Source organism: Scyliorhinus torazame, chromosome 6 (assembly GCF_047496885.1).
Source record: "Scyliorhinus torazame isolate Kashiwa2021f chromosome 6, sScyTor2.1, whole genome shotgun sequence".
In the NCBI taxonomy this organism is placed as follows: domain Eukaryota; kingdom Metazoa; phylum Chordata; class Chondrichthyes; order Carcharhiniformes; family Scyliorhinidae; genus Scyliorhinus; species Scyliorhinus torazame.
Genome location: NC_092712.1, coordinates 23,701,509 through 23,715,562, shown reverse-complemented (window position 1 = coordinate 23,715,562; position 14,054 = coordinate 23,701,509). Strand labels below are relative to the sequence as shown.

General features: G+C 51.0%; 1 protein-coding gene across 2 annotated transcripts in view; it reads left to right on the top strand.

The window, feature by feature from the left end:
* lrrc24 (leucine rich repeat containing 24) overlaps window positions 1–14,054 on the top strand; it is a 144,530-nt gene that overhangs the window by 120,915 nt on the left and 9,561 nt on the right. For both annotated transcript variants that reach the window (XM_072508023.1, XM_072508025.1), the window contains exons 3-4: window positions 1,762–2,040; window positions 8,038–8,206. In XM_072508023.1, coding sequence (XP_072364124.1) covers window positions 1,762–2,040; window positions 8,038–8,206 — 448 coding nt within the window. The remainder of the gene's footprint in view (window positions 1–1,761; window positions 2,041–8,037; window positions 8,207–14,054) is intronic.

The window sequence follows — 14,054 nt, the reverse complement described above, 5'->3', positions numbered from 1 at the left end:
AGAGTAAACAAGGGCAGCACGGTTAGCACTGCTGCCTCTCAGCGCCAGGGAGCCGGGTTCAATTCCGACCTCAGGTCACTGTCTGTGCGTTCTCCCCGTGTCTGTGTGGGTTGCCTCCGGGTGCTCCGGTTTCCTCCCACAGCCCAAAGATGTGCAGGTTAGGTGGTTTGGCCATGCTAAATTGCCCCTGAGTGTCCAAAAGGGTGGGGTGGGGGAGTGGGCCTGTGTGGGGTGGTCTTTCGGAGGGTCGGTGCAGACTTAATGGGCCAAACTGCCTTCGTCTGCACTGTAAGGATTCTAAGAAATTCTATTAAGGGACTCAGTTGGGGTAAGGATGGGTCGATCCCTCCAATTCCCAACGTCAAATGACTGTCAGGTCGGGATGGGCTGATACACAGCGGGAAGCCCATTCAAAGTATTTCACATTCTCCCCACCCTCAAGCTTAAGCCCACCATCGGGGAGCATGAAATTTAGGCCACTGTTGTAATAAAGGTAGTGATGCACTATCAATTACCACAAAGACGAGAGTAGTGGAATAATCGAGGCTTTATTGAGCAAAGATGTGGTGCCTCCTGTAGCTGGAACCAGAATGGCTGCAGCTCGGTGAGCACACACTATTATACACCGCCTACTGGGCGGAGCCAGCAGGCAGGGATTTACCCATGTACCTTTAGTATACGTGTCTTACTGTAATACATATAATACTGCTAGTGGTGACTATCACAGGTAGCAGAGCTGAGAATTTTCACACAGCAAGCTGCCACACACAGCAAGGTGACAATGATCCAATTAATCCATTGGTCGGTGTATCAGTATTGACCAGGTCACTGGGGGAAACCTTCACTTTCTTCAGTCTAGGAGGATTTCTCGACGTCTGCTCGAGACGGTGCACAGGACTTTGGTTCCCTGTCTCCTTTGATGGGTGGTGCCTCTGACAGTGCAGCACTCCGGTGAGGACAGTGTATCAAATTCGTCAAATCCCTGGACTGGTGCCTTCTGATTCAGCAGGGAGACTGGGAACCCACGGGAGTTTGAAGAGAATCACGGGGCAGCGTACCTTCATTTAAACTGAGCCTGTCCTCAGCTTGCTTGGGGAAGAAAAGGTGAAAATGTTCCATTCTCACACGTTCACCTTTGCATCGACGAGTCTGCAAATGATTCCGAGTGTCAGTTTAACGTTGAAGCAATGTTTTGTCTTGTTTGTTCTTCCTGCTCAGCTTTCACTGTTCCCGTGCTGCTTCCATGTCCCATCTGGAATAGTTCTCTGCTTCCTTTGTGTTTTTACTACTTGTTTTATTCTCCCTCCCTCTGTTTTCCGTGCTGTTTCTCCGCCAGCTTCACGCTCTCACTGCCTGTTTTGGACTGAGCACTCTGTTACTTACTGTCCCTCTCAGCCTGTCCGTGGGGATCTCTTGTTTGATTGTGCCGACTGTTCTCTCTTTTTCTTTCTCTCTCTCGCTCTGTCACTCGTTCTCTCTCTCTGCATCTCTTGCTCTCTCTCTGTATCTCTGTCTCCTCATTCTGTCTCTGTATCTCTTGTTCTCCCTCTCTGTGTCTCTCGTTCTCTCTCTCTCTGTTTCTCTCGTTCTCCCTCTGTCTTTCTCATTCTGTCTCTGTATCTCTTGTTCTCCCTTTCTGTGTCTCTCGTTCTCCCTCTCTCTGTTTCTCGCTCTCTCTCTGACTCTCTCGTTCTCTCCCTCCCTCGTTCTCTCTCTCTTTCTGCGTCAATGAACTAACTTGGATTTGGTCCATTCTCTTAGACCTTATTCTTGCAAGACAATGACATCGCTCATGTCAGCCAGCAGGACTTTTCCCATCTCTCTAAACTCCAGAACCTCTACATTCAAAACAACAGCCTCACCACCATTGAACCTGATGCCCTGTCCAGGCAACACTCACTGGTAGAGTTGGCACTGAACGGCAATCGTATCCAACAGCTCAATCGCAGCATGTTCGAAGGATTGGATCACCTGAGGGTCTTGTACTTGGCGGGAAACCAGATTAGCCGGCTGCTGGACTTCACATTTCATGGACTTCAGGTAGAGTGCAAAATGGGGAATGGACATTGGGGAAAGAGAGTGTGCACGGGGAAAGGTGGGGGGGGGGGGGGGGTGGGTCACTGAGGGGGAATAAGAATTGGGGGAAAGACTGAGCACAAAGGAAGAGTAGATAATCAGGGAAGAGTGGGCATGGGGGGAGGGTGGGCGTGGGGGAGGGTGGGCGTGGGGGGAGTGTGGGCATGGGGAGTGTGGGCATGGGAGGGTGGGCATGGGGCGAGGGTGGGCATGGGGAGGGTGGGCATGGTGGAGGGTGGGCATTGAGGGGAGAGTTGAAACTGAGCGACACTGTGGACACTGAGGAGAGGTGTAAACTACAAAAAGGTTGAAATGGAAACTGAATGGGGGAGAGTCATAGAATCATAGAATTTACAGTGCAGTAGGAGGCCATTCGGCCCATTGAGTCTGCATCGGCCCTTGGAAAGAGCACCCTAGTAAGCTCACACTTCCACCCCATGGGGCAGCACGGTAGCATTGTGGATAGCACAATTGCTTCACAGCTCCAGGGTCCCAGGTTCGATTCCGGCTTGGGTCACTGTCTGTGCGGAGCCTGCACATCCTCCCCGTGTGTGCGTGGGTTTCCTCCGGGTGCTCCGGTTTCCTCCCACAGTCCAAAGATGTGCAGGTTAGGTGGATTGGCCATGATAAATTGCCCTTAGTGTCCAAAATTGTCCTTAGTGTTGGGTGGGGTTACTGGGTTATGGGGATAGGGTGGAGGTGTTGACCTTGGGTAGGGTACTCTTTCCAAGAGCCGGTGCAGACTCGATGGGCCAAATGGCCTCCTTCTGCACTGTAAATTCTATGAAATTCTATGATAATCTCCGTAACCCAGTAACCCTATCTAACCTTTTGGACACTAAGGGGCAAATTTAATATGGCCAATCCACCTAACCTGCACGTCTTTGGACTGTGGGAGGAAACCGGAGGAAACCCACACAGATACGGGGACAACGTGCAGACTCCGAACAGACAATCACCCGAGGCCGGAATTCAACCCGGGTCCCTGGAGGGGGAAACGTCCTTGCACTGGACAGAGGGACATACTCATACTGGCCAGGGGGGATGTCCTTGCACTGGACAGGGGGGGATGTCCTTGCACTGGACAGGGGGATGTCCTTGCACTGGACAGAGGGACACCCTCATACTGGACAGGGGGGATGTCCTTGCACTGACTGGACAGGGGGATGTCCTTGCACTGGACAGAGGGACATCCTCATACTGGACAGGGGGATGTCCTCGCACTGGGCACGGAGGACATCCTCGTACTGGACAGAGGGACATCCGCACACTGGACAGGGGGATGTCCTTGCACTGGACAGAGGGACAGCCTCACACTGGACAGGGGGGGATGTCCTCGCACTGGACAGGGGGATGTCCTCGCACTGGACAGAGGGACATTCTCACACTGGACAGGGGGGATGTCCTTGCACTGGACAGGGGGGGGTGTCCTTGCACTGGACAGGGGGATGTCCTTGCACTGGACAGAGGGACACCCTCATACTGGACAGGGGGGATGTCCTTGCACTGGACAGGGGGATGTCCTTGCACTGGACAGAGGGACATCCTCATACTGGACAGGGGGATGTCCTCGCACTGGGCACGGAGGACATCCTCGTACTGGACAGAGGGACATCCTCACACTGGACAGAGGGACATCCTCATACTGGACAGGGGGATGTCCTCGCACTGGGCAGGGAGGACATCCTCGTACTGGACAGAGGGACATCCTCACACTGGACAGAGGGACATCCGCACACTGGACAGGGGGATGTCCTTGCACTGGACAGAGGGACAGCCTCACACTGGACAGGGGGGGATGTCCTCGCACTGGACAGGGGGATGTCCTCGCACTGGACAGAGGGACATCCTCACACTGGACAGGGGGGATGTCCTTGCACTGGACAGGGGGGAACATCTTTGCACTGGACAGGGGGATGTCCTCGCACTGGACAGGGGGGAACATCCTTGCACTGGACAAGGGGTCATCCTCACACTGGACAGAGGGACATCCTCACACTGGACAGGGGGGATGTCCTCGCACTGGACAGAGGGACATCCTCACACTGGACAGAGGGACATCCTCACACTGGACAGAGGGACATCCTCACACTGGACAGAGGGACATCCTCACACTGGACAGGGGGGGATGTCCTCGCACTGGACAGGGGGGAACGTCCTTGCACTGGACAGAGGGACATCCTCGCACTGGACAGGGGGGACGTCCTCGCACTGGACAGAGGGACATCCTCACACTGGACAGGGATGATGTCCTCGCACTGGACAGAGGGACATCCTCACACTGGACAGAGGGACATCCTCACACTGGACAGGGGGGGATGTCCTCGCACTGGACAGAGGGACATCCTCACACTGGACAGAGGGATGTCCTTGCACTGGACAGAGGGACATCCTCACACTGGACAGGGGGGGATGTCCTCACACTGGACAGAGGGACATCCTCACACTGGACAGGGGGGGATGTCCTCGCACTGGACAAGGCGGAACATCCTCACACTGGACAGAGGGATGTCCTTGCACTGGACAGAGGGACATCCTCACACTGGACAGGGGGGACATCCTCACACTGGACAGAGGGACATCCTCACACTGGACAGGGGGACGTCCTCGCACTGGACAGAGGGACATCCTCACACTGGACAGGGGGGAATGTCCTCGCACTGGACAGAGGGACATCCTCACACTGGACAAGGGGTTATCCTCACACTGGACAGGGGGGAACATGCTCGCACTGGGCAGGGGGACTTCCTCACACTGGACAAGGGGACGTCCTCACACTGGACAGGGGGATGTCCTCCCACTGGACAGGAGGATGTTCTTGCACTGGACAGATGGACATCCTCACACTGGACAAGGGGTTATCCTCACACTGGACAGGGGGGAACATGCTCGCACTGGACAGGGGGACATCCTCGCACTGGACATGTGACATCCTCGCACTGGACAGGCGGACATCCTCACACTGGACAGAGGGACATCCTCACACTGGACAGGGGGGATGTCCTCGCACTGGACAGGGGGGAACGTCCTCGCACTGGACAAGGGGTTATCCTCACACTGGACAAGGGGGAACATCCTCACACTGGACAGGGGGGACATCCTCGCACTGGGCAGGGGGACGTCCTCACACTGGACAGGGGGACCTCCTCACACTGGACAGGGGGATGTCCTCCCACTGGAAAGGAGGATGTCCTTGCACTGCACAGAGGGACATCCTCGCACTGCACAGGTGGACATCCTCACACTGGACAGAGGGACATCCGCACACTGGACAGTAGGATGTCCTTGCACCGGACAGAGGGACATCCTCACACTGGACAGGGGGGGATGTCCTCGCACTGGACAGGGGGGGATGTCCTTGCACTGGACAGGGGGATGTTCTTGCACTGGACAGAGGGACACCCTCATACTGGACAGGGGGGATGTCCTTGCACTGGACAGGGGGATGTCCTTGCACTGGACAGAGGGACATCCTCATACTGGACAGGGGGATGTCCTCGCACTGGGCAGGGAGGACATCCTCGTACTGGACAGAGGGACATCCCCACACTGGACAGAGGGACATCCTCATACTGGACAGGGGGATGTCCTCGCACTGGGCAGGGAGGACATCTTCGTACTGGACAGAGGGACATCCTCACACTGGACAGAGGGACATCCGCACACTGGACAGGGGGTTGTCCTTGCACTGGACAGAGGGACATCCTCACACTGGACAGGGGGGGATGTCCTCGCACTGGACAGGGGGATGTCCTCGCACTGGATAGAGGGACATCCTCACACTGGACAGGGGGGATGTCCTTGCACTGGACAGGGGGGAACATCTTTGCACTGGACAGGGGGATGTCCTCGCACTGGACAGGGGGGAACATCCTTGCACTGGACAAGGGGTCATCCTCACACTGGACAGAGGGACATCCTCACACTGGACAGAGGGACATCCTCACACTGGACAGGGGGGATGTCCTTGCACTGGACAGGGGGGAACATCTTTGCACTGGACAGGGGGATGTCCTCGCACTGGACAGGGGGGAACATCCTTGCACTGGACAAGGGGTCATCCTCACACTGGACAGAGGGACATCCTCACACTGGACAGAGGGACATCCTCACACTGGACAGGGTGGGATGTCCTCGCACTGGACAAGGGGGAACATCCTCACACTGGACAGAGGGATGTCCTCACACTGGACAGGGGGAACATGCTCGCACTGGGCAGGGGGACTTCCTCACACTGGACAAGGGGACGTCCTCACACTGGACAGGGGGATGTCCTCCCACTGGACAGGAGGATGTTCTTGCACTGGACAGATGGACATCCTCGCACTGGACAGGCGGACATCCTCACACTGGACAGGGGGGACATCCTCGCACTGGGCAGGGATGATGTCCTCGCACTGGACAGAGGGACATCCTCACACTGGACAGGGTGGGATGTCCTCGCACTGGACAAGGGGGAACATCCTCACACTGGACAGAGGGATGTCCTCACACTGGACAGGGGGAACATGCTCGCACTGGGCAGGGGGACTTCCTCACACTGGACAAGGGGACGTCCTCACACTGGACAGGGGGATGTCCTCCCACTGGACAGGAGGATGTTCTTGCACTGCACAGAGGGACATCCTCACCCTGGACAGGGTGGGATGTCCTCGCACTGGACAAGGGGGAACATCCTCACACTGGACAGAGGGATGTCCTCACACTGGACAGGGGGAACATGCTCGCACTGGGCAGGGGGACTTCCTCACACTGGACAGGGGGACCTCCTCACACTGGACAGGGGGATGTCCTCCCACTGGACAGGAGGATGTCCTCCCACTGGACAGGAGGATGTTCTTGCACTGGACAGATGGACATCCTCGCACTGGACAGGCGGACATCCTCACACTGGACAGGGGGGACATCCTCGCACTGGGCAGGGGGACGTCCTCACACTGGACAGGGGGACCTCCTCACACTGGACAGGGCCATCCTCACACTGGACAGAGGGGATGTCCTCGCACTGGACAGGGGGGAGCATCCTCGCACTGGGGAGGGGACGTCCTCCCACTGGACAAGAGGATGTTCTTGCACTGGACAGAGGGACATCCTCGCACTGGACAGGCAGACATCCTCACACTGGACAGGAGGATGTCCTTGCACTGCACAGAGGGACATCCTCGCACTGGACAGGTGGACATCCTCACACTGGACAGGGGGGACATCCTCACACTGGACAGGGGGGACATCCTCGCACTGGACAGGAGGATGTCCTTGCACTGGACAGGGGGACATCCTCGCACTGGACAGGGGACATCCTCACACTGGACAGGGAAGGAAACGTCCTTGCACTGGACAGGGGGGACATCCTCACACTGGACAGGAGGATGTCCTTGCACTGGACAGGGGGACATCCTCGCACTGGACAGGGGACATCCTCACACTGGACAGGGAAGGAAACGTCCTTGCACTGGACAGGGGGGACATCCTCACACTGGACAGGAGGATGTCCTTGCACTGGACAGGGGGACATCCTCGCACTGGACAGGAGACATCCTCACACTGGACAGGGAAGGAAACGTCCTTGCACGGGACAGCAAATGCAGCGTGTGAGCTGGACACACGGGTGATGTTTTTCTCTTGGGGGAACAGTAAAGTTGAGAGTTAGAACATATTATTTTGAATGTAACTCAGTTCATGGCCTTTGTTGAGAACCCAGGGCTATGGATGGGGGTCAAACAGCAAAGCATGGAGGACGGTGCTCCAGGATCTATGGTGACTGCACAGAATAAAAGGGACAATGTGTTTACTGTTTGTTGGGTGTAAATCTGCAAGAAAATGTGAAAAAGGAGAATAAAAATATTTAATAACACAAAAAGGGACAATGAATGAAATGAGAAGTAGCCGTGAGTATTGAGGAAGTTGGTCTTCGAAATGTCTGAAGGTTTATTTTTCTCAATGGCTCTGTTTCACTTCCAGAGGTTACAGGAACTCCATCTGCAGGAGAACAACCTCAAGTCTTTGGCTGACCAAGCTTTCCTGGGGCTCTCATCACTGGCACTGCTGGACCTGAGCAGCAACAGCCTCCAGACGTTGCACAAGGCAACAATTCAGCCACTGAGCAGTCTCCAGGAGATCCGCCTGACCGGTGAGAAAACAGCCTGACTGTCTGGACCTTCAACACAGCATGGTGTGAGATCAGGAGGGTATTTACAGTGATATCCACATGGTGTGAGATCAGGAGGGTATTTACAGTGATATCCACATGGTGTGAGAGACAGGGTTATTTACAGTGATATCCACATGGTGTGAGAGACAGGGGGTTATTTACAGTGATATCCACATGGTGTGAGAGACAGGGGGTATTTACAGTGATATCCACATGGTGTGAGATCAGGAGGGTATTTACAGTGATAGCCACATGGTGTGAGAGACAGGGTTATTTACAGTGATATCCACATGGTGTGAGATCAGGAGGGTATTTACAGTGATATCCACATGGTGTGAGAGACAGGGGGTTATTTACAGTGATATCCACATGGTGTGAGAGACAGGGTTATTTACAGCGATATCCACATGGTGTGAGAGACAGGGTTATTTACAGTGATATCCACATGGTGTGAGAGACAGGGGGTTATTTACAGTAATATCCACATGGTGTGAGAGACAGGGGGTATTTACAGTGATATCCACATGGTGTGAGAGACAGGGGGTTATTTACAGTGATATCCACATGGTGTGAGAGACAGGGGGTTATTTACAGTGATATCCACATGGTGTGAGAGACAGGGGGTATTTACAGTGATATCCACATGGTGTGAGAGACAGGGGGTTATTTACAGTGATATCCACATGGTGTGAGAGACAGGGTTATTTACAGTGATATCCACATGGTGTGAGATCAGGAGGGTATTTACAGTGATATCCACATGGTGTGAGAGACAGGGGGTATTTACAGTGATATCCACATGGTGTGAGAGACAGGGGGTATTTACAGTGATATCCACATGGTGTGAGAGACAGGGGTATTTACAGTGATATCCACATGGTGTGAGAGACAGGGGTATTTACAGTGATATCCACATGGTGTGAGAGACAGGGGTATTTACAGTGATATCCACATGGTGTGAGAGACAGGGTTATTTACAGTGATATCCACATGGTGTGAGAGACAGGGTTATTTACATTGAAATCCACTTGGTGTGAGAGACAGGGGGTTACTTACAGTGATATCCACATGGTGTGAGAGACAGGGGGTTATTTACAGTGATATCCACATGGTATGAGAGACAGGGTTATTTACAGTGATATCCACATGGTGTGAGATCAGGAGGGTAATTACAGTGATATCCACATGGTGTGAGAGACAGGGTTATTTACAGTGATATCCACATGGTGTGAGAGACAGGGGGTTATTTACAGTGATATCCACATGGTGTGAGAGACAGGGTTATTTACAGTGATATCCACATGGTGTGAGAGACAGGGGGTTATTTACAGTGATATCCACATGATGTGAGATCAGGAGGGTATTTACAGTGATATCCACATGGTGTGAGAGACAGGGTTATTTACAGTGATATCCACATGGTGTGAGCGACAGGGTTATTTACAGAGATATCCAAATGGTGTGAGAGACAGGGGGTTATTTACAGTGATATCCACATGGTGTGAGAGACAGGGTTACTTACAGTGATATCCACATGGTGTGAGATCAGGAGGGTATTTACAGTGATATCCACATGGTGTGAGATACAGGGGGTTATTTACAGTGATATCCACGTGGTGTGAGAGACAGGGTTATTTACAGTGATATCCACATGGTGTGAGAGACAGGGGGGTATTTACAGTGATATCCACATGGTGTGAGAGACAGGGTTATTTACAGTGATATCCACATGGTGTGAGATCAGGAGGGTATTTACAGTGATATCCACATGGTGTGAGAGACAGGGGGTTATTTACAGTGATATCCACATGGTGTGAGAGACAGGATTATTTATAGTGATATCCACATGGTGTGAGATCAGGATGGTATTTACAGTGATATCCACATGGTATGAGAGACAGGGGGGTATTTACAGTGATATCCACATGGTGTGAGAGACAGGGTTATTTACAGTGATAGCCACATGGTGTGAGAGACAGGGTTATTTCCAGTGATATCCACATGGTGTGAGAGGCAGGGAGTTATTTACAGTGATATTCACATGGTGTGGGAGACAGGGTTATTTACAGTGATATCCAGACACTGTGAGAGACAGGGGGTTATTTACAGGGATATCCACATGGTGTGAGAGACAGGGGGTTATTTACAGTGATATCCACATGGTGTGAGATCAGGAGGGTATTTACGGTGATAGCCACATGGTGGGAGAGACATGGTTATTTACAGTGATATCCACATGGTGTGAGATCAGGAGGGTATTTACAGTGATATCCACATGGTGTGAGAGACAGGGGGTTATTTACAGTGATATCCACATGGTGTGAGAGACAGGGTTATTTACAGTGATATCCACATGGTGTGAGAGACAGGCGGGTATTTACAGTGATATCCACATGGTGTGAGAGACAGGGTTATTTACAGTGATATCCACATGGTGTGAGATCAGGAGGGTATTTACAGTGATATCCACATGGTGTGAGAGACAGGGGGTTATTTACAGTGATATCCACATGGTGTGAGAGACAGGATTATTTATAGTGATATCCACATGGTGTGAGATCAGGATGGTATTTACAGTGATATCCACATAGTATGAGAGACAGGGGGGTATTTACAGTGATATCCACATGGTGTGAGAGACAGGGGGTTATTTACAGTGATATCCACATGGTGTGAGAGACAGGGGGTTATTTACAATGATATCCACATGGTGTGAGAGACAGGGGGTTATTTACAGTGATATCCACACATGGTGAGAGACAGGGGGTTATTTACAGTGATATCCACATGATGTGAGATCAGGAGGGTATTTACAGTGATATCCACATGGTGTGAGAGACAGGGTTATTTACAGTGATATCCACATGGTGTGAGAGACAGGGGGTTATTTACAGTGATATCCACATGGTGTGAGAGACAGGGGGTTATTTTCAGTGATATCCACATGGTGTGAGAGACAGGGTTATTTACAGTGATATCCACATGGTGTGAGAGACAGGGTTATTTACAGTGATATCCACATGGTGTGAGAGGCAGGGGGTTATTTCCAGTGATATCCACATGGTGTGAGAGGCAGGGAGTTATTTACAGTGATATTCACATGGTGTGGGAGACAGGGTTATTTACAGTGATATCCACACACCGTGAGAGACAGGGTTATTTCCAGTGATATCCACATGGTGTGAGAGACAGGGGGTTATTTACAGAGATATCCACATGGTGTGAGAGACAGGGGGTTATTTACAGTGATATCCACATGGTGTGAGATCAGGAGGGTATTTACAGTGATAGCCACATGGTGTGAGAGACAGGGTTATTTACAGTGATATCCACATGGTGTGAGAGACAGGGGGTTATTTACAGTGATATCCACATAGTGTGAGAGACAGGGGGTTATTTACAGTGATATCCACATGGTGTGAGAGACAGGGGGGTATTTACAGTGATATCCACATGGTGTGAGAGACAGGGTTATTTACAGTGATATCCACATGGTGTGAGATCAGGAGGGTATTACAGTGATATCCACATGGTGTGAGAGACAGGGTTACTTACAGTGATATCCACATGGTGTGAGATCAGGAGGGTATTTACAGTGATATCCACATGGTGTGAGAGACAGGGGGTTATTTACAGTGATATCCACACATGGTGAGAGACGGGCATTATTTACAGTGAATCCACACACTGTGAGAGACAGGGGGTTATTTACAGGGATATCCAAATGGTGTGAGAGACAGGGGGTTATTTACAGTGATATCCACATGGTGTGAGAGACAGGGTTACTTACAGTGATATCCACATGGTGTGAGATCAGGAGGGTATTTACAGTGATATCCACATGGTGTGAGAGACAGGGGGTTATTTACAGTGATATCCACACATGGTGAGAGACGGGCATTTTTTACAGTGAATCCACACACTGTGAGAGACAGGGGGTTATTTACAGGGATATCCACATGGTGTGAGAGACAGGGGTTATTTACAGTGATATCCACATGGTGTGAGATCAGGAGGGTATTTACGGTGATAGCCACATGGTGTGAGAGACATGGTTATTTACAGTGATATCCACATGGTGTGAGATCAGGAGGGTATTTACAGTGATATCCACATGGTGTGAGAGACAGGGTTATTTACAGTGATATCCACATGGTGTGAGAGACAGGCGGGTATTTACAGTGATATCCACATGGTGTGAGAGACAGGGTTATTTACAGTGATATCCACATGGTGTGAGATCAGGAGGGTATTTACAGTGATATCCACATGGTGTGAGAGACAGGGGGTTATTTACAGTGATATCCACATGGTGTGAGAGACAGGATTATTTATAGTGATATCCACATGGTGTGAGATCAGGATGGTATTTACAGTGATATCCACATAGTATGAGAGACAGGGGGGTATTTACAGTGATATCCACATGGTGTGAGAGACAGGGGGTTATTTACAGTGATATCCACATGGTGTGAGAGACAGGGGGTTATTTACAATGATATCCACATGGTGTGAGAGACAGGGGGTTATTTACAGTGATATCCACACATGGTGAGAGACAGGGGGTTATTTACAGTGATATCCACATGATGTGAGATCAGGAGGGTATTTACAGTGATATCCACATGGTGTGAGAGACAGGGTTATTTACAGTGATATCCACATGGTGTGAGAGACAGGGGGTTATTTACAGTGATATCCACATGGTGTGAGAGACAGGGGGTTATTTTCAGTGATATCCACATGGTGTGAGAGACAGGGTTATTTACAGTGATATCCACATGGTGTGAGAGACAGGGTTATTTACAGTGATATCCACATGGTGTGAGAGGCAGGGGGTTATTTCCAGTGATATCCACATGGTGTGAGAGGCAGGGAGTTATTTACAGTGATATTCACATGGTGTGGGAGACAGGGTTATTTACAGTGATATCCACACACCGTGAGAGACAGGGTTATTTCCAGTGATATCCACATGGTGTGAGAGACAGGGGGTTATTTACAGAGATATCCACATGGTGTGAGAGACAGGGGGTTATTTACAGTGATATCCACATGGTGTGAGATCAGGAGGGTATTTACAGTGATAGCCACATGGTGTGAGAGACAGGGTTATTTACAGTGATATCCACATGGTGTGAGATCAGGAGGGTATTTACAGTGATATCCACATGGTGTGAGAGACAGGGGGTTATTTACAGTGATATCCACATGGTGTGAGAGACAGGGGGGTATTTACAGTGATATCCACATGGTGTGAGAGACAGGGTTATTTACAGTGATATCCACATGGTGTGAGATCAGGAGGGTATTACAGTGATATCCACATGGTGTGAGCGACAGGGTTATTTACAGTGATATCCAAATGGTGTGAGAGACAGGGGGTTATTTACAGTGATATCCACATGGTGTGAGAGACAGGGTTACTTACAGTGATATCCACATGGTGTGAGATCAGGAGGGTATTTACAGTGATATCCACATGGTGTGAGATCAGGAGGTTATTTACAGTGATATCCACATGGTGTGAGATCAGGAGGGTGTTTACAGTGATATCCACATGGTGTGAGCGACAGGGTTATTTACAGTGATATCCAAATGGTGTGAGAGACAGGGGCTTATTTACAGTGATATCCACGTGGTATGATATCAGGAGGGTATTTACAGTGATATCCACATGGTGTGAGAGACAGGGGGTTATTTACAGTGATATCCACATGGTGTGAGAGACAGGGTTATTTACAGTGATAGCCACATGGTGTGAGAGACAGGGTTATTTCCAGTGATATTCACATGGTGTGGGAGACAGGGTTATTTACAGTGATAT